Source organism: Bombina bombina, chromosome 1, assembly GCF_027579735.1.
Source record: "Bombina bombina isolate aBomBom1 chromosome 1, aBomBom1.pri, whole genome shotgun sequence".
NCBI lineage: Eukaryota > Metazoa > Chordata > Amphibia > Anura > Bombinatoridae > Bombina > Bombina bombina.
Genome location: NC_069499.1, coordinates 1,338,708,060 through 1,338,730,083, shown reverse-complemented (window position 1 = coordinate 1,338,730,083; position 22,024 = coordinate 1,338,708,060). Strand labels below are relative to the sequence as shown.

Below are 22,024 nucleotides of genomic sequence, written 5' to 3'. Positions count from 1 at the left end.
TGTCTGTCAAAACAAATGAACGGTTCGCTCTTCAACAGAGGCCAAAACTGAAGAGCCCTGAAAATAGCACGGAGATCTAAAATTTTGATTCGTAACCTCGACTCTTGAGATTTCCAAACCCCTTGTGCTGTCAGAGATCCCCAGACAGCTCCCCAACCTGAAAGACTTGCATCTGTTGTGATCACAGTCCAGGTTGGAAGAACAAAAGAGGCTCCTTGAACTATATGATGGTGATCTAACCACCAAGTCAGAGAGAGTCGAACATTGGGATTTAAGGATATTAATTGGGATATCTTTGTATAATCCCTGCACCATTGATTCAGCATACAAAGCTGGAGAGGTCCATTTGAAAACAAGCAAAGGGGATCGCGTCTGATGCTGCAGTCATGAGTTCTAAAACGTCCATGCACATAGCTACTGAAGGGAATGATTGAGACTGAAGGTTCCGACAAGCTGAAACCAATTTTAATCGTCTCTTGTCTGTTAGAGATAAGAGTCATGGACAATGAATCTATCTGTAAACCTAAAGAGGTTACCCTTGTCTGAGGAATCAAAGAACTTTTTGGTAAATTGATCCTCCAACCATGTCTTTGAAGAAACAACACTAGTTGATTTGTGTGAGATTCTGCAGAACGTAAAGACTGAGCGAGTACCAAGATATCGTCCAAATAAGGAAATGCAGCCATACCCCGCTCTCTGATTGCAGAGAGTACGGCACCTAGAACCTTTGAAAAGATTCTTGGAGCTGTCGCTAGGCCAAAAGGAAGAGCAACAAATTGGTAATGCTCGTCTAGAAAAGAGAATCTCAGGAACTGATAGTGATCTGGATGAATGAGAATATGAAGATATGCATCCTGTAAGTCTATCGTGGACATATAATGCCCTTGCAGAACAAAAGGCAGAATAGTCCTTATAGTCACCATTTTGAAAGTTGGTACTCTTACATATTGATTAAAAATCTTTAGATCCAAAACTGGTCTGAATTAATTTTCTCTTTGGGACAATGAATAGATTTGAATAAAACCTGAAACGAAACTGGCATGATTACCCCTGATAACTCCAGGTCTGAAACCCACTTCAGGAAAGCCTGAGCCTTTACTGGGTTTGCCGGAATGCGTGAAAAAAAAAATCTTCTAACAGGCTGTCTTACTCTGAATCCTATTCTGTACCCCCGAGAGACAATACTCTGAATCCAATGATTTTGGACTGAATTGATACAAACATCTTTGAAAAATTTTTATCTGCCCCCTACCAGCTGAGCTGGAATGAGGGCCGCACCTTCATGCGGACTTGGGGGCTGGTTTTGATCTCTTAAATGGCTTGGATTTATTCCAATTTGAAGAAGGCTTCCAATTGGAAGCAGAATCCTTGGGGTAAGGAGAAGGTTTCTGTTCCTTATTTTGTCGAAAGGAGTGAAAACGGTTGGAAGCTTTAGATTTACCCTTAGGTCTTTTATCCTGAGGCAAAAAAAAACTCCCTTCCCCCCAGTGACAGCTGAAATTATTGAATCCAACTGAGAACCAAATAATTTATTACCTTGGAAAGAGAGAGATAGCAATCTGGATTTAGAAGTCATATCAGCATTCCAAGATTTGAGCCACAAAGCTCTTCTAGCTAAAATAGCTAAAGACACAGATTTAACATCAATTTTGAAAATATAAAAAATGGCATCCCAAACGAAATTAGCATGTTGAATCAACTTAACAATGCTAGACAAATCATGAGCCGATACTTGTTGCGCTAAAGTTTCCAACCAAAAAAATTGAAGCAGCTGCAACATCAGCAAAAAAAATTGCAGGCCTAAGAAGATGATCTGAATATAAATAAGCTTTCCTTAGATAAGATTCAAGTTTCCTATCTAAAGGATCTTTAAAAGAAGTACTATCTTCCGTAGGAATAGTAGTACGTTTAGCAAGAGTAGAGATAGCCCCATCAACTTTGGGGATCTTTTCCCAAAACTCCAATCTAACTGCTGGCAAAGGATACAATTTTTTAAACCTTGAAGAAGGAATAAAAGAAGTACCAGGCCTATTCCATTCCTTAGAAACCATATCAGAAATAGCATCAGGAACTGGAAAAAAAACTCTGGAATAACCACAGGAGGTTTATAAACTGAATTTAAACGTGTACTAGTTTTAATATCAAGAGGACTAGTTTCCTCCATATCTAATGTAATCAACACTTCTTTTAACAAAGAACGAATATACTCCATTTTAAATAAGAGGATTTGTCAGTGTCAATATCTGAGGCAGGATCTTCTGAATCAGATCCTCATCAGAGAAGGATAATTCAGTATGTTGCTGGTCATTTGAAATTTCATCAACCCTATGAGAAGTTTTAAAAAGACCTTTTACGTTTATTAGAAGGCGGAATTGCAGACAAAGCCTTCTGAATAGAATAAATTCTTTTAAATTTATAGGTATATTTTGTGCATTAGATGTTGAGGGGACAGCAAAAGGTAATGAACTACTACTGATGGATACATTCTCCGCATATAAAAGTTTATCATGACAACTATTACAAACCATAGCTGGAGGTATAACCTCCACAAGTTTACAACAAATGCACTTAGCTTTGGTAGAACTGTTATCAGGCAGAAGGGTTCCAACAGTGATTTCTGAGACCGGATCAGATTGAGACATCTTGCAAATGTAAGAGAAAAAAACATATAAAACAAAATAATCAATTTCCTTATATGGCAGTTTCAGGAATGGAAAAAAAAATGCAAACAGCATAGCCCTCAGACAGAAAAAAGGCAGGAGGCACAAAAGAATGGGATCTTAAATAATGAAAATATTTGGCGCCAAGTATGACGCACAAACAGAAAAATATTTTTGGGCGCCAGAAACGTCCGGAAACGACACACTCGCGTCATAGATGACGCAACCTTGTGAAAGGACCCGGCGTCAACTAAGATGCCAGAAATTACGAATTTGCGTCAACTAACATAACTTCGCCACCAAAAAAATCTTGCTCCAAGAATGACGCAATAAACTTGCATTTTGCGTCCTCGCAAGCCTAACTCTGCATACGAATTTGAAAATGACAGTCAATTGAGAAAAAAAACACTATACCCCAGGTAAGAAATACATTTTCCTAAAAAATACATTTCCCAGATGTGAAACTGACAGTCTGCAAAAGGAAATATACTGAAACTCGAATCATGGCAAATATAAGTACAATACATATATTTAGAACTTTATATAAATACATAAAGTGCCAAACCATAGCTGAGAGTGTCTTAAGTAATGAAAACATACTTACCAAAAGACACCCATCCACATATAGCAGATAGCCAAACCAGTACTAATACTGTTATCAGTAGAGGTAATGGAATATGAGAGTATATTGTCGATCTGAAAAGGGAGGTAGGAGATGAATCTCTACGACCGTTAACAGAGAACCTATGAAATAGATCCCCGTGAGGAAAACCATTGCATTCAATAGGTGATACTCCCTTCACATCCCTCTGACATTCACTGTACTCAGAGGAACCGGGCTTCAAAATGCGCATATCAACGTAGAAATCTTAGCACAAACTTACTTCACCACCTCCATAGGAGGCAAAGTTTGTAAAAATGAACTGTGGGTGTGGTGAGGGGTGTAGTATTTATAGGCATTTTGAGGTTTGGGAAACTTTGCCCCTCCTGGTAGGATTGTATATCCCATACGTCACTAGCTCATGGACTCTTGCCAATTACATGAAATAAATGATCTCATCAATAATAAGGAAAACATCCGGCTTTCTCTGCCTAGAACCAGGCCCCAAGCCGTACTAGGAAAATATCCTACTCCAGACAGCGAAGCCACCTAGGTCTCCGGGGTAGACAAGACCCTATCCAAAAAAGAAGCCAAAGCTGCTGCACATTAAACTTATTCGCTGGAGTCAATGGGAGCAAAGTCCTTTTAAAAAGCAACTGAAGGATCCACTTAAGAAGTCTTCCCAGAATTGACGCTGTGGCATCTATCGCCACACCCAGGCTCCCAACCAGAGAGAAGTATACCCTTGCCCCCCCCCCAACCCCCCAGTGAAAACCTGATACTTGGCCATCACTTAACTCATACGATACATCCACCCATATAAGAGCCATAAGGTAGTCAACAGACAGACTCGCCCAAGCCAGAGTTGAGTCATACTCTCCACCAAGCCCTGGAGCCACCGAAGACTCTCACGTGGACTGTGGGTCAGGTATATACCCCTTGGGAGCTTGGAAGTCCCAACAGTATCCACTGCAGACAATGAACCTGTATCCTCATTCGCAGTCTGAGAACCTGGGCCTCCAGAGTAAGATCTCAGAGCATGAGAGAGACAAAAAGCACAGTCTCTGTGAACCAAATGACACAGCTCTGCTCAAAACAAGGCAAACATTTATCATCAACAGGGTCCCCCGAAGGAGGAACCCCCCAACTCTCCACGGAGTCGGCCATTGTACCTGAAACAGGACCGATATCGCCATCTACCACAAGGATGCATTAGGACGAAGCCTGCGGTTTGAAGTAACTAGAATATCGTAAGGGATAGTTTGTGCAACTAACCATGAGTGTAGCTCCTGTACGAGCACCTAGCCCCCCACAATCTAATGTTCCTAAATGGACCATATAGATAACTCTTGTTGGCAACCTGCATACCACCATGCCAAAGCACTGTTCCACCATTCCCGGTACTCCGGGTAACAGTGGCAAATTGCAATCTGTCAAGAAGGCCAACACATAACTGGGACCAGACTTACATCACCTCTTTATTAGACAAAATGCCATGAAAGAGGGGACAACTCACTCATACGAGTCTGTAATTTAGTGTGAAACACAATGCATTATCAGAAAGGGGATAAAGTAGACTGGAAAGGGGATAAAGGGGATAAAGTAGACTGGAAAGAAGCATGAGAAACCCAGCATCAACCAATATTATATATTCCAATACTCCTTTGAGAGTTATATGAATATATGATACCCAGCTCTCCTGAGCCAAACCATGATAAACTTCTCTATTACAGAGCACACCTCTGCCTACCTCTATGAAACGAGGCAAGAGACTACTGGAGGGTAGGGGAAGTGAGAGAGATATTTAGAGTCTTGTTTGTGGTGTCTTTGCATCCTCCTGCTGGCCAGGAATAGTATTTCCCATAGGTCATGAATGTCATCGTGGACTCTCACTGCCAATAGAAGGAAAAACCAAGATATCATTTACGAATAGGTTATGTGAGTAAAGCTTGGTTTATGAAGCCATTTCATTTTAAAATACGATGTACCTCAATGAAAGATTCTACAAGCCTCATGCTATAAAACAATGATATATAGAAAACTGAATATTTATGTAAAGAAAAAAAGTGTTTTTAATGTAAAACTATTTCCACATGCCAGGTCACTGCATTTAGTGAAATACATGCAGTGGGCATAACACAAGTCAATTTTTTGGACACCAATGATTTTTTTTAGCAAGGAATATGACCAAACAAATATAAACTTCACCTTTACTCACTGTGCTTTTGTATATTTGCTCTAATTGTTCAACAATACCTTGTTTGCTTAAGATATTTCGAACTAAAAACATTCAAACATACCAAAACAAGAATGTCACAGGTTTCAGTACAGACAAATTAAGTTCTAACTATAGGTATTAATACATAGAAAACAGACTTGATATTGCTCGTTTAACTTAGGGGAACAAATGTTAAGACTAGAAAATATAAGGGTATGTTAGAGTAAAAACTTAAATTATGCTTACCTGATAATTTTCTTTAGACGGGAAGAGTCCACAGCTGCATTCATTACTTTTTGGAATTCAGAACCTGGCCACCAGGAGTAGGCAGAGACACCCCAGCCAAAGGCTTAAATAGCTTTCCCACTTTCCTCATCCCCTAGTCATTCTGCCAAGGGAACAAGGAACAGTAGGAGAAATATCAGGGTGAAAAATGTGCCAGAAGAACAAAAAACAAAAAAGCGGGCTCTGTGGACTCTCCCCGTCTGAAGAAAAGAAAATTATCAGGTAAGCATAATTTAAGTTTTTCTTCATAAACGGGGAGAGTCCACAGCTGCATTCATTACTTTTGGGAAAACAATACCCAAGCTAGAGGACACTGAATGCAAAACAGGCAGGTACAAAAGACGGCCCATTCTGAGGGCACTTCAGCCTGAAAACACCCAAACTCCCGACAAGAAAACTGCTTCACTAGAAGCTGAAGGGAGAAAAAGAAACAGCCTATGTAACTGCCCAACAGTTTGAACAAGCAAGGCCTTTGCTAGAGACTGCTCAGGTTAGACTCGACCGGACCAAAAAGTCCCTGAGGAAACAAAGTTCTGCAGGTACTCAGCCCGCATAACAAATTCACCCACTACCCAAATTAAGTGGAACATCCACATTCCCCCAAAAGGGAAGAAGGAGGACTCGGATAAGAGACTAGGGCGAAAGAAAACTCAAAGGTAACTCCAAAAGAGTAACCCAGAATGAAACAAGGCAAAACCAATTAAAAAAAAAACTACCTCTAAACAGGGCAAAGGGAGAAATCCCTATCTGTAGAGTGACCAAGAATTAATGCCCTCAGACTGAAAAGGAGAAGGAAAACCCCTTCCCTATACAGAGTGCCAACTCGCACCCAGGAAAGAACAACCAAAGACAAAACTGTCACCGGAAGCCGATGAAACAGTATCAAAATATCTGAATATACTCCTCCAAAGCCACAGGCGTCCTGCAGCAACGGCGGACTTGGCGGCCCAAGTTGCCAACCCTAGGCATTAAACTGCACCGGACCATCCTCAAAGAAGCACTTCAAGAGTGCAGAACAACTACTTCCCAAAAAGGACCGGAAAGAAGAGACCAGAACCCGGAAAAACAGTAGAGAAACTGCCTGCCGAGAAGGATCTACCACAAAGCCTCCTCTTATGGAAGACTCACAATATCAAACTATGATACGCGGCCAAAGATCAATGGATCAGACACATGCCTGACTCTCGCTCCGGGCAACGGACCCAGCACCAAAAGTGACTGGTAATGCCCAAAAGGACAAAGGAAACAAAATTCCCCGATCATCAAGACTTCCAGGAAGGACAAAGGAGGGAACCGCAAGGACTGAGTGCAATCCTTTGGTCGTCTGCAAACACGATTTAGGCGAGGCCATTTGTAACCCATCAGTGAACGGGTACTAGCTGTAACACCTAGTCTGATGCTCCTGGTTAAAAGAAGAGACGAGAACCAGCCTGACGTCATGGAGAGGAGACCTTCTGTTCCCAATGTAGCCCTGCATGGGCAGAGCCTCAAATTTATTGAAGCTCATGGAAATTCCACTTTACAAACACTAGCAAAAAGCAAAAGCATAATTCAATCTGAAGAGAACCCAAAGAGAAACTAACTCCTCATCCGAGTGAGAAACTCAACCTCCAACCAGGCAGCCAGTTACACCGATAAAAAGAAAAAGAAAGGGCGCCTCCTAGTGTAGCCAATAGGTTGCGTAATAGAAATGCAAATGCTGATATACTCACAATATAAAAAGGCAAAGATAATGCCTAGGGAGACTGTCTAGTGTCCCAGGTAACTGTGCACAGGAATGGGCAGCTCCTCCTGGAATCGGTGCAATATTCAACGATCTAAAGAGTGGAAATAAGGGCGACTCCCAGTGCAGAGTAATAAAGTAAAGGCACCCCGTATCCAAATCCCAGATGTAAGGGTACTCACAACTGGAAGCGCACACAATAGTGCAAGTGACACCTATTGGGTGATTATAGTGATCCAGTGCACATATCAATCACAAAGGCAAATGCAACAAGTCTCAGTGTGTTCTTTGTTTACCGTTGATAGCCGTATGCAAAAGGAGACTCAAGATGTTAAAAAAGTGAAACTTTTTTATATGATATATATATATATATATATATATATATATATATATATATATATATATATATATATATATATATATATATATGTTACAATGAACTGTGATACAATCATAAAAACAAGTCAGTATTACATGCTACGCGTTTTTCAGCGTTAACCACGCCATACACCGGCACCATGTGGATGATATAAGCCCTAAGGAACAGAGATAAACGCCCGACCAGGACCAGCCTGTAACATAGGGCATTCAAACTGACCCAGGCCATAGAAAAATCAAGACCCCATAGGATCGACAAAACTAAGGACAAAATGTACGGAAACCTTAACATGTGACTTCCGCGGAAGTGCTCAAGCAAACACAAAACCACCAGTATCAAATTCAAGAGAAGAAATGTTTCCCAACGGAAAAATTATAACAGACATGAGCTACCAAAAGAAAGTAAACCCATCCTAACCGGATCCAAGAAAAAGGCAGAACCCGTAAGTGAACGCCCAACAAGAATGGGTACACTAACCGGACCAGCCAATCAGAGACCCCATTCCTTCAAAGCTCAGAACTGGAATAAGATACCCAAAAAAAAAGGAAATTGAAGACGATAAGGAGATTAACGGCATCCCCACACGTCTAACCCAGCTTGCCGTCTGGAACAGAAGACCGCGGATCCACCAACCTATTAGGACTGGGATCCTCCAGCACCGCCAAAATATGCCGCAGCAGGACACGAAGGCGCGCCAGTCTATAACGAAAAGACTTACTTCCGCCAGGGCAGGTGAGGAAACCACTTCCCCAGATGGCTGACCTGACCCAGACGATCCCACGCCTGACGAGCCATGGTTAGCAGAACACGGACAATATCTCAGCAACACCTCCCTCTCTGGAAGATGTAAATGTGCCAACGCCATAGATATGGCCATGCGGAACTGTGCCGTAACCTCTGGAGGAAACAAGCCGCCTTCCGGAGAAGGGGTAACGGCATTAGGGACAGAATCTGAATCAGAAACATCCATCTCCAAAAAATCAGAATCCTCCAATACTTGGTGATAGATAATTATGGATAGAAAAAAATAAAAACGGCACCTTACACCCCCCAATGGCCGGAGCACTCACCATCTCCTGTGGCCCAGACAGACAAAAAGCGAACAGATTCTCTCCGTCACCACACTGTCAGGAATACGGAAATGGAGAACAGAACGTGACCAAGCCTAGTCACAAGGTACACCATGCAGGCCAGAAAAAAAAAGTGTGCTAAGGCCACCAGGGCTGCGCAGCCTGACAAAAACATAATTTATGCTTACCTGATAAATTTATTTCTCTTGTAGTGTAGTCAGTCCACGGGTCATCCATTACTTATGGAATATATCTCTTCCTAAAAGGAAGCTGCAAGAGGATCACCCAAGCAGAGCTGCTATATAGCTCCTCCCCTCACATTTCATATCCAGTCATTCGACCAAAACCAGACGAGAAAGGAGAAACCATAGGGTGCAGTGGTGACTGGAGTTTAATTAAAATTTAGATCTGCCTTAAAGACAGGGCGGACTACACTACAAGAGAAATAAATTTATCAGGTAAGCATAAATTATGTTTTCTCTTGTTAAGTGTAGTCAGTCCACGGGTCATCCATTACTTATGGAATACCAATACCAAAGCTAAAGTACACGGATGAAGGGAGGGACAAGGCAGGAACATTAAACAGAAGGAACCACTGCCTGAAGTACCTTTCTCCCAAAAATAGCCTCCGAAGAAGCAAAAGTGTCAAATTTGTAAAATTTTGAAAAAAAGTGTGAAGTGAAGACCAAGTTGCAGCCTTGCAAATCTGTTAAACAGAGGCCTCATTTTTAAAGGCCCAGGTGGAAGCCACAGCTCTAGTAGAATGAGCTGTAATCCTTTCAGGAGGCTGCTGTCCAGCAGTCTCATAGGCTAAATGTATTATGCTACGAAGCCAAAAAGAGAGAGAGGTAGCCGAAGCCTTTTGACCTCTTCTCTGTCCAGAGTAAACGACAAACAGGGAAGAAGTTTGACGAAAATCTTTAGTTGCCTGCAAATAGAACTTCAGGGCATGGACTACGTCCAGATTATGCAAAAGTCGTTCCTTCTTTGAAGAAGGGTTAGGAAAAAGTGATGGAACAACAATCTCTTGATTGATATTCCTGTTAGTAACTACCTTAGGTAAGAACCCAGGTTTAGTACGCAGAACTACCTTGTCTGAATGAAAAATCAGATAAGGAGAATCACAATGTAAGGCAGATAACTCAGAGACTCTTCGAGCCGAGGAAATAGCCATCAAAAACAGAACCTTCCAGGATAACAGCTTGATATCAGTGGAATGAAGGGGTTCAAATGGAACGCCTTGAAGAACGTTAAGAACTAAGTTTAAGCTCCACGGCGGAGCAACAGTCTTAAACACAGGCTTAATCCTAGCTAAAGCCTGACAAAAAGCCTGAACGTCTGGAACTTCAGCCAGATGTTTGTGTAGAAGAATAGACAGAGCAGAAATCTGTCCCTTTAACGAACTAGCAGATAAGCCCTTTTCTAAACCCTCTTGTAGAAAGGACAATATCCTAGGAATCCTAACCTTACTCCATGAGTAACTCTTGGATTCGCACCAATATAAATATTTACGCCATATCTTATGGTAAATTTTTCTGGTAACAGGCTTCCTAGCCTGTATTAAGCTATCAATAACCGACTCCGAGAAGCCACGCTTTGATAGAATCAAGCGTTCAATCTCCATGCAGTCAGCCTCAGAGAAATTAGATTTGGATGGTTGAAAGGACCCTGAATTAGAAGGTCCTGTCTCAGAGGCAGAGACCACGGTGGACAGGACGACATGTCCACTAGGTCTGCATACCAGGTCCTGCGTGGCCACGCAGGCGCTATCAGAATCACCGAAGCTCTCTCCTGTTTGATCTTGGCAATCAAACGAGGAAGCATCGGGAATGGTGGAAACACATACGCCATGTTGAAGACCCAAGGGGCTGTCAGAGCATCTATCAGCACCGCTCCTGGGTCCCTGGACCTGGATCCGTAACAAGGAAGCTTGGCGTTCTGGCGAGACGCCATGAGATCCAGATCTGGTTTGCCCCAACGATGAATCAGTTGAGCAAAGACCTCCGGATGAAGTTCCCACTCCCCCGGATGCAAAGTCTGGCGACTTAGAAAATCCGCCTCCCAGTTCTCCACGCCTGGGATGTAAATCGCTGACAGGTGGCAAGAGTGAGACTCTGCCCAGCGAATTATCTTTGAGACTTCCAACATCGCTAGGGAACTTCTGGTTCCCCCTTGATGGTTGATGTAAGCCACAGTCGTGATGTTGTCCGACTGAAATCTGATGAACCTCAGAGTTGCTAACTGAGGCCAAGCTAGGAGAGCATTGAATATTGCTCTTAATTCCAGAATATTTATTGGGAGGAGTTTCTCCTCCTGAGTCCATAGTCCCTGAGCCTTCAGGGAGTTCCAGACTGCGCCCCAGCCTAGAAGGCTGGCGTCTGTTGTTACAATCGTCCAATCTGGCCTGCGAAAGGTCATCCCCTTGGACAGATGTGGCCGAGAAAGCCACCATAGAAGAGAATCTCTGGTCTCTTGATCCAGATTTAGCAGGGGGGACAAATCTGAGTAATCCCCGTTCCACTGACTTAGCATGCACAATTGCAGCGGTCTGAGATGCAGGCGCGCAAATGGCACTATGTCCATTGCCGCTACCATTAAGCCGATTACTTCCATGCACTGAGCTACTGACGGGTGTGGAATGGAATGAAGGACACGGCAAGCATTTAGAAGTTTTGATAACCTGGCCTCTGTCAGGTAAATTTTCATCTCTACAGAATCTATAAGAGTCCCTAGAAAGGGAACTCTTGTAAGTGGGAATAGAGAACTCTTTTCCACGTTCACCTTCCACCCATGCGACCTCAGAAATGCCAGAACTATCTCTGTATGAGACTTGGCAGTTTGAAAACTTGACGCTTGTATCAGAATGTCGTCTAGGTACGGAGTCACCGCTATGCCTCGCGGTCTTAGTACCGCCAGAAGTGAGCCCAGAACTTTTGTAAAGATTCTTGGAGCCGTAGCTAATCCGAAGGGAAGAGCTACAAACTGGTAATGCCTGTCTAGGAAAGCAAATCTTAGGTACCGATAATGATCCTTGTGAATCGGTATGTGAAGGTAGGCATCCTTTAAGTCCACTGTGGTCATGTACTGACCCTCTTGGATCATGGGAAGGATGGTTCGAATAGTTTCCATTTTGAATGATGGAACTCTTAGGAATTTGTTTAGGATTTTTAAGTCCAAGATTGGTCTGAAGGTTCCCTCTTTCTTGGGAACCACAAATAGATTTGAATAGAATCCTTGCCCGTGTTCCGTCCGCGGAACTGGGTGGATCACCCCCATTAGTAAGAGGTCTTGTACACAGCGTAGAAACGCCTCTTTCTTTATTTGGTTTGCTGATAACCTTGAAAGATGAAATCTCCCTCGTGGAGGAGAAGTTTTGAAGTCCAGGAGATATCCCTGAGATATGATCTCCAACGCCCAGGGATCCTGGATATCTCTTGCCCAAGCCTGGGCGAAGAGAGAAAGTCTGCCCCCCACTAGATCCTGTTTGGCCTTTGATTTGGCCCTGTCCTGAGGTAGAGCATGGCCCTTACCTCCCGTAATGTCAGCTATAATTTCTTTCAAGCCGGTCTGCCCTTTGAAAGGAATATTAAGCAATTTAGATTTAGAAGTCACGTCAGCTGACCAGGATTTAAGCCATAGCGCTCTGCGCGCTTGGATGGCGAATCCGGAGTTCTTAGCCGTAAGTTTGGTTAAATGTACGACGGCATCAGAAACAAATGCGTTAGCTAGCTTAAGTGCTTTAAGCTTGTTCATAATTTCATCCAATGGAGCTGTGCGAATGGCCTCTTCCAGAGACTCAAACCAGAATGCCGCCGCAGCAGTGACAGGCGCAATGCACGCAAGGGGCTGTAAGATAAAACCTTGTTGAACAAACATTTTCTTAAGGTAACCCTCTAATTTCTTATCCATTGGATCTGAAAAGGCACAACTATCCTCCACCGGGATAGTGGTACGCTTAGCTAAAGTAGAAACTGCTCCCTCCACCTTAGGGACCGTCTGCCATAAGTCTCGTGTGGTGGCGTCTATAGGAAACATTTTCCTAAATATGGGAGGAGGGGAAAAAGGCACACCAGGTCTATCCCACTCCTTGCTAATAATCTCTGTAAGCCTTTTAGGTATAGGAAACACGTCAATACGCACCGGTACCGCATAGTATCTATCCAACCTACATAATTTTTCTGGAATTGCAACCGTGTTACAATCATTCAGAGCCGCTAATACCTCCCCTAGCAATATGCGGAGGTTCTCAAGCTTAAATTTAAAATTAGAAATCTCTGAATCCAGTCTCCCTGGATCAGATCCGTCACCCACAGAATGAAGCTCTCCGTCTTCATGTTCTGCAAACTGTGACGCAGTATCTGACATGGCTCTCACCTCATCCGCGCGCTCTGTCCTTAACCCAGAGCTATCGCGCTTGCCTCTTAATTCTGGCAATTTAGATAATACTTCTGTCATAACAGTAGCCATGTCTTGCAAAGTGATTTGTAAGGGCCTCCTTGATGTACTTGGCGCCACAAAATCACGCACCTCCTGAGCGGGAGGCGAAGGTACTGACACGTGAGGAGAGTTAGTCGGCATAACTTCCCCCTCGTTGTCTGGTGATAATTTCTTTACATGTAAAGATTGACTTTTATTTAAAGTAACATCAATGCAATTAGTACACAAATTTCTATTGGGCTCCACATTGGCCTTTAAACATATTAAACAGAGATTCATCTGTGTCAGACATGTTTAAACAGACTAGCAATGAGACTAGCAAGCTTGGAAATACTTTTCTAAATAAATTTACAAGCAATATAAAAAACGCTACTGTGCCTTTAAGACGCACGAAAAGCTGTTACAGTTGAAATAACAGTGAACCAAAATAGTTATAGCAACCAATTTTTCACAGTAAATGTATTAAGTTAGCAAAGGATAGCACCCACCAGCAAATGGATGATTAACCCCTTAATACCAAAAAACGGATAACAATTTAATAATTAACGTTTTTATCACAGTCAAAACACACTGTCACAGGTCTGCTGTGACTGATTACCTCCCTCAAAATGAATTTTGAAGACCCCTGAGCTCTCTAGAGACGATCTGGATCATGGAGGATGAAGTAGACAGATTGTGACTGAATTTTTACTGCGCAAAAAAGCGCTAAAATAGGCCCCTCCCACTCATATTACAACAGTGGGGAAGCTCAGATAACTTTCTATGCAGAAAACAAAGATGGCCATGTGGTAAAAATCATGCCCCAATAAGTTTTATCACCAAGTACCTCACAAAAAACTATTAACATGCCAGTAAACGTTTTAAACATACATTTTAAAAGTTATGAAGTGTTATTAATAAGCCTGCTACCAGTCGCTTTTACTGCAGTTAAGGCTCATACATTATTTCAGTATTGACAGTATTTTCAGAGTCAGTTCCATTCCTTAGAAAAATACATTCAGTGTACACACACTCATCAGCCTAATACCAGTCGCTATCACTGCATTTAAGGCTTAACTTACATTACATTGGTATTAGCAGTATTTTCTCAGTCAATTCCATTCCTCAGAAAAATAATTTACTGCACATACCTCGTTTGCAGGGGGGCCCTGCATGCTATTCCCCTTTTCTGAAGTTACCTCACTCCTCAGATGAGAACAGCCAGTGGATCTTAGTTACGTCTGCTAAGATCATAGAAAACGCAGGCAGATTCTTCTTCTAATGCTGCCTGAGAACAAAAAGCACACTCCGGTGCCATTTAAAATAACAAACTTTTGATTGAAGAAATAAACTAAGTTAAAAAACACCACAGACCTCTCACAGCGACCTATCGTTAGTTAGGCTGCAAGAGAATGACTGAATATGACATGTGAGGGGAGGAGCTATATATCAGCTCTGCTTGGGTGATCCTCTTGCAGCTTCCTGTTAGGAAGAGATATATTCCATAAGTAATGGATGACCCGTGGACTGACTACACTTAACAAGAGAAAAGGCTGTTATGTTCCGATATAGCCATGAGACCAATTTTCACTACACATTAACAGACAGAATCACATAAACATGATTAAAGTCCCCCCTGTTCAATAACCCCCCTCAGGAGATATTAACCCATGATTCCATAAAGATAAAGGAGTCCCACTGAGACCCTGACTTCTTCGTTTACATTACATTCACATCATCAAAGTAATATGAAACAATCTTACCGGAATCTATGCTGTGGAACAGGAACACGGCCCTTCAAGTGTGAGAGATGATAGCTTCGATTCTGACATGGACTTGAGTGAAGAAAGTAGAAACTCGTCAACGCTGATTGCTAAGGAACTGTTAAAATGAGTCTGGATAGTTTTGCAGAAAGACTCTCCCTGCATCTCTGGACTTTCTAACATTCATCCATGCTCTCATTGAGAGGCTGACAGGATTACTTAAAACTCCAATCCCATTTCGAAGAGTACTACCCTCCATAAGAGACTATCTTGAATCTTCCGACATTTCTCTGCCAACCTCCTGTGACGAAAAGAAAAGAATGACTGGGGAATGAGGGAAGTGGGGGAGGTATTTAACCCTTTGGCTGGGGTGTCTGCCTCCTCCTGGTGGCCAGGTTCTGACTTCCCAAAAGTAATGAATGCAGCTGTGGACTCTCCCCGTTTATGAAGATAAGCGAGAGCCTGAATTAAAAAAAAAAAAATTAAATAAAAGTGCAAACAATAACGGTTACTGAAATTGTAAATTAGCAGTGGTACTTGTGCAAATGTGATTAAATATTTCAGTATGTTCCTAAAAGTGGAAGTACAAGATATATTTAAATCCACAAAAACCTTTATAAAACCTATAGCGTTGTGGCTATTCAAGTTTTTGAAACAAAAAAAACTAATAAAAAGCAACAAAAAATTGTTTTCTCATCTACCTGCATAAAGGTAAAGAATAGGCAGAAAAATGTTGCTGGTAAGCACAAACTATTAGCATTAATATTAAACAGCTACAATAAAAGGGACAGTAAAGTCAAAATTAAAACAAAATGATTGGGTAGAGCATATAATTTTAAACAACTTTCCAATTTACTTCAATTTTCAGTTATCTTTGGTCCTGTTGGAATCGTTTGTTAGAGTAATCTTAGGTGAGTTTAAGAGTATGCATGTTTGCAGCCAACAATTTTAATAGAAATGTTATATATAGTCACAAACATTGAGCCATGGCATGCTAAAGACGTGCATGCTACTAAGCTCATAGCTTATCTAGGTTAACCCTTCAACAAAAGTTGTTTAAAATCTCATGTTCTGAATCATGACAATTTAGACTGTATTGTCTGACTGCACAATTCAATAGGTAACCCTAAAGCAGTATATGTAAAGTAACGTACAGTGTCTACACAGAAAGCCGCTGAGCCTTTGCCAAGCTTTGTGTTGGCACTGACCGTGTGCAGGATGGGTTTGTTCTTTGCAAGGGTGATCATTCCCAGCCAGTGGCCCAAGTTCTTAAGCAAAGATCGGTCTGAGAAGTTAGCTGCTGCTTTGTCAGAGGTCAGAAGCACCTGCAAAAAAAAAAGCAAAGTTAGAGGGTAAAAAACTGAAAAACTAAAACATTTAAGTCTTAAGACAATCTTGTTTAACACACTAAACATTTTTGAGCTTCCCTAATTCCATTGACATTGTGAATGAAAGAATACAAAGGCAACAAAGCAACCCAACCAATATTAAGCCACCTCTTTAAAGGGACATGAAAACCAAAAATTTTCTTTCATGATTCAGATAGATAATACAATTTTAAATAACCTTCTAATTTACTTCTATTATCTAATTTGTTTCATTCTCTTGGTATCATTTGTTGAAGGAGCAGCAATGCACTACTGTTTTCTAACTGAACAAATGGCTGAGCCAATCACAATATATGCAGCTGCCAATCAGCAGATAGAACCTAGATTCTTTGCTGCTCCTGAGCTTACATAGATAAACCTTTCAGCAAAGGATAACAAGCGAAGGAAGCAAATTAAATGAGAGGTAAATTGGAAAGTTGTTTACAATTGTATTCTCTATCTGAATTATGAAAGAAAAATGTTGGGTTTCATGTCCCTTTAAGTAAGGCAGAAACCTCAGTGATAAGGGTGAAAACAAAAAAACAACAACAAAAAAAACCACCTTCTGGTGTGCACTCAGCATTTCCTTAAAAAAATGCATCATTCTAAAGAGACGGAGCTATAGCTTTTAGGTAACATTACATAACTGACTTCATTTGACACTTAACAGAGCCTCCCATTAATTAAAATATATAAGAATGCATAATATTAACACACCTGGAATTGGTGTAACACTAAAAACAGTACGATTAGAAAAGTGACACTATTATAATGTCCTCTTGGAAAAGTAGATTAAGAAATATTTGAAGGCACATGGTGAAATTGGGAATATTGAATTGCTGTGAAAACAGAGCCTGTTAATATTAAAAAATAAAAATAAATAATTTTATCAGGTAAGCATACATTTATTTTCTTTCAGAATGATGGTCCAAATTGCTATATTACATGGGGTATATTTCCCACCACTAGGAGGTCAAGAACCCACATTAAAGGGACCTATAACACCTTATAAAAATTGTTTTAACTAACTTATACTTACAAATAATAACAAACTAAGCGTTAATCCATATCCTTGATGCTCAGTTTACCCTAAACAGTTCAAGAAGAGTGTCTTCAGACTGCTGATCCAGCGCTTGGTAATGCTATGTATGCCGCCATATTGCCACACGGGCACAGCAGTCATGTGATGTGCATGGCAGATAATGGTATAAATAAAGTTAAGAGGATTATCAGAATGCTCCCTCACTGTGGTGCTTATCAAGTGCTGTATAAACATCATATGTGTCTCATTCATATAAACATTCAGTTTGTGCATTCATTGTTTTAAAATCAAAGCACTGTTTTTTTTCTGTGTTAGAAGAAAGAGGAATGTTTTTTTTTTTTGCAAATAGCAAGCTACACGGGGAGGAGGAGGGAGGGGGAGAGTAAATCTTATAGAGGTGTGACAATTTATGGACCTAATGAAATAATCTATATTAGAAAAAAAATAAAGTTGATTTTACAAGAATTGCATAAATAAAAATCATTGTGAAGCTTGCACACCAACATGTACTGTTTGCTTAACATGTGGAGACCTACATGGGCTTGCTATCACAAGGGTCCAGTCACTCCCTTACTATTTTGCACGGGGAGGAGGAAGGAGGGGGAGAGGCATGCTCTGTGTGAAGAAGGCAGCTGAATAACTATGTATTTACATTTTACTACAAGATTTATGCACTAAGTGTAAGTATCTTTTCAATGTCTAGTCCGTAAAATGTTTGAAGTACTGTGTTATCCAGCTGCCTTCTTCCCATGGAGCATGCCCCTCCCTCCTCCCCTTTCCTCCCGGTGTAGCTTGCTAATCTATGGCAATAAGTGCATAAATCTTGTAGTAGAACTAAATACAGCTTTATTCAGCTATGAGCATGCCTCTCCCCCTCCTCCCTAATTCCTGTGTAGCTAGCTATTAGCAAAAATAAACATTCCTCTAGCTGTGGAGACGTATTTCTTCTAACACAGAAAAAAAACAGTGCTTTGATTTTAAAACAATGAATGCACAAACTGAATGTTTATTTATATAAATGAGGCACGTATGATGTTTATACAGCACTCTATTAGCACCACAGTGAGGGAGCATTCTGATAATCCTCTTAACTTTATTTATACAATTATCTGTCATTCACATCATGTGACTACTGCCTGTGAGCAACGTGCATTACAACATGGCAGGACACATAGCAGCATTGAGCTCAGTATCACCATTCTGTTTGACAACACTCTTCTTGAATAAACTGGGGGTAAGATGCACAGATTGCCTAAATATCCCTTTTTTCTAGATTTGGAGTGCATTTATGAATTAAAAGCAGAAGTTAGTTTGCAGAATTTGCAGCAGGTGTTTAGTGTCCCTTTAAAATCCCTCCCATGAGCATAGTTAACATATAGAATTAGAACGTTTGCCAACAATTTAACAGGAGGGGCCACATGGACTATCATTCCGAAAGAAAAGAACCAAGTAAACATAAAAAAAAATTATGTTTACCTTATAATTTTCTTTTCTTCAGACGGAAAGAATCCACAGCTGCATTAATTACTTTTGGGAATTCAGAACCTGGCCACCAGGAGGAGGCAAAGACACCCCAGCCAAAGGCTTAAATACCCCTCCCACTTCCCCCATCCCCCAGTCATTCTGCCAAGGAACAAGGAACAGTAGGAGAAATATCAGGGTGAAAAAGGTGCCAAAAGAACAAAAATGACAGACGCCCCACACAAAAATAAGGGCGGGGAGCTGTGGACTCTTTCCGTCTGAAGAAAATAAAATAAGGTAAGCATAATTTAAGTTTTTCTTCATAAACGCAAAGAGTCCACAGCTGCATTCATTACTTTTGGGAAAACAATACCCAAGCTATAGAGGACACTGAATGCAAAAACGGGAGGATACAAAGAGGCGGCCCATTCTGAGGGTACCAGACCTGAAAACTCCTACCCAATCAAAAAACAGCTTCCTCCGAAGCCAAGAAAAAAAATGAAAAAGAAAAAGGCCCAATAGACACTGACCAGCAAAGTCCATAACCTTGTTAGACAAACAAGCCTCCGAAGAGACACCGTCCCCCCGACAGTCGGTCTAACAACACACCCGTTACTAGAGAAAAGGGCTACACCACCGATTCTGCCCAAAACGAGAAAAGGACACAGATAAGTCATCCATAAAGGACTCCAGAGAATCATGAAGTGGGGCAACAAACGGGCCTTAAGGACACAAAGCTAAAAAACCCGAAAACCAGGTCCAAGCTAGCAAGAACCCAACCATCCAGCAGAAACAAAGGGAAACAGACCCAAACCCCAGTCTGCACAGCATCCAAGGGATCAAAAATCCTGGAGAATCTTCCCTAAGTAGAGTGTATCCACACCCAAGAGATACCTGAAGACAAAAGGTCTCCAAAAACCACCGAAAAGCAGCTCAGAATATCGAAATATTCCAAAACCCTAAGCCTCGCGCTCCAAGCTCCTATAGGCAAACACCTGACGTCAACACCTGAAGAGCCAAAACATTGCACTCTACCGTCATTCAAAGACGACTCCCAAGATGCAGCCAAACCTTCCCACAAGATATGAACGTGGAAGATAATCAGAGCCCCCCCCCCCAAGGAAGGCTCACCAAAAACTCATATAACCCGAGTACTAAATTAGCATAGCAAACAGATCTCAGATTCTGCTCCAAGCACCAGACTAGCCCAAGCGATAAGCAAGTCTGATAGACAAGGGAAACAAGGAGATCCCAAACCCCAAGCCCCCTGAGAAATGGAAAGGAGCTCACTCCCCCCCCCCCAACAGAGCTCGGGTGCCAACCCAACCCGTTCCTCCAAAATGAAGGGCACTCCCAAGGAGAACCCCCTAGGACTTGGTATAGACAAAGAGCAAATAGACCCGCTTAGGAAGTTCTGGCACAATACCCCTGTCATTGTCAACAGGGAGACTTAAATCTCTAATAGTCGGAACAGAACAAGCCACAGAACCGCAGTAAGCTGCCCCCTGCATAACAGCAATAAAATTTACTTGCTCCGACCTCCTGTATGCAGGGCAGGAAAACAACCCTCCAGAGAGGAAAAAAACCCTACCTCCGAGCACCAGCCAGTACTGAGGTAATCCTACCACCCCCCCAAAGGGGAGGAAACAGACAAAAACTGCGCCTATGCCCACAATGATATGAGGAAGCCATAGCCTGAATCAAAGTTCAAGATCGAATGACGAATCATCTAGACACAACTGTTGATTGCAACAAAGAAGAACTCACCAAAAAGGGAAGCACATTCTGCCCGTAATGGCAAACAGTCCCCCTCTGAAAAAACTGGGTCGTCCCGAACAATTCCAACAGGATCATAAAATCTCCAGATCCTGCAACATAGTATTAATCCCAGAGTCAGAAAAACCTCTATGACTAAGCACTAAGTGTTCAATCTCCATACCTTCAAATTTAATGATTTGAGATCCTGATGGAAAAACAGACCTTGAGATAGGTCTGACCGTAGTGGAAGTGGCCAAGGTTGGCAACTGGACATCCGAACAAGATCCGCATACCAAAACCTGTGAGGCCATGATGGAGCTACCAGCAGCACAAACGATTGCTCCATGATGATCTTGGAGACCACTCTTGGAAGAAGAACTAGAGGCGGGAAAATATAAGCAGGTTGATAACACCAAGGAAGTGTCAATGCATCCACTGCTTCCGCCTGAGGATCCCTGGACCTAGACAGGTACCTGGGAAGTTTTTTGTTTAGATGAGATGCCATCAGATCTATTTCTGGAAGCCCCCACATCTGTACAATCTGACAAAATACATCTGGATGGAGAGACCATTCTCCCGGATGTAAAGTCTGACGACTGAGGTAATCCGCTTCCCAATTGTCTATACCTGGGATATGAACCGCAGAAATTAGACAGGAGCTGGATTCCGCCCCAAACAAGTATCCGAGATACTTCTTTCATAGCTTGAGGACTGAGTCCCACCCTAATGATTGACATATGCCACAGTTGTGACAGTGTCAGTCTGAAAACAAATGAACGATTCTGCCTTCAACAGAGGCCAAAATTGAAGAGCCCTGAAAATCGCACGGAGTTCCAAAATATTGATTGGTAATTTCGCCTCTTGAGATTTCCAAACTCCATGTGCTGTCAGAGATCCCCAAATAGCTGGCCAACCTGAACGACTAGCATCTGTTGTGATCACAGTTCAGGTTGGACGAACGAAAGAGGCCGCTAGAAATATACGATGGTGATCTAACCACCAAGTCAGAGATAGTTGAAACATTGGGATTTAAGGATATTAATTGTGATATCCTTGTATAATCCCTGCACCATTGGTTCAACATACAAAGCTGGAGAGGTCTCTCATGAAAACGAGCAAAGGGGATCGCGTCAGATGCTGCAGTCATGAGACCTAAAACTTCCATACACATAGCTACTGAAGGGAATGACAGACTGAAGGTTCCGACAGGCTGCAACCAATTTCAAACGTCTCTTGCTGTTAGAGACAGAGTCATGGACACTATATCTATCTGGAAACCTA

At 41.9% G+C, this 22,024-nt stretch overlaps 1 protein-coding gene across 1 annotated transcript in view; it reads right to left on the bottom strand.

Annotated features, from left to right (window-relative positions):
- The window catches only part of CNOT1 (CCR4-NOT transcription complex subunit 1), a gene marked incomplete in the record, with an annotated part of 753,971 nt that overhangs the window by 304,776 nt on the left and 427,171 nt on the right, over positions 1–22,024 (bottom strand). The window contains 1 exon segment of the mRNA XM_053702424.1: positions 16,270–16,440. Within this exon segment, the coding sequence (XP_053558399.1) occupies positions 16,270–16,440 (171 nt within the window).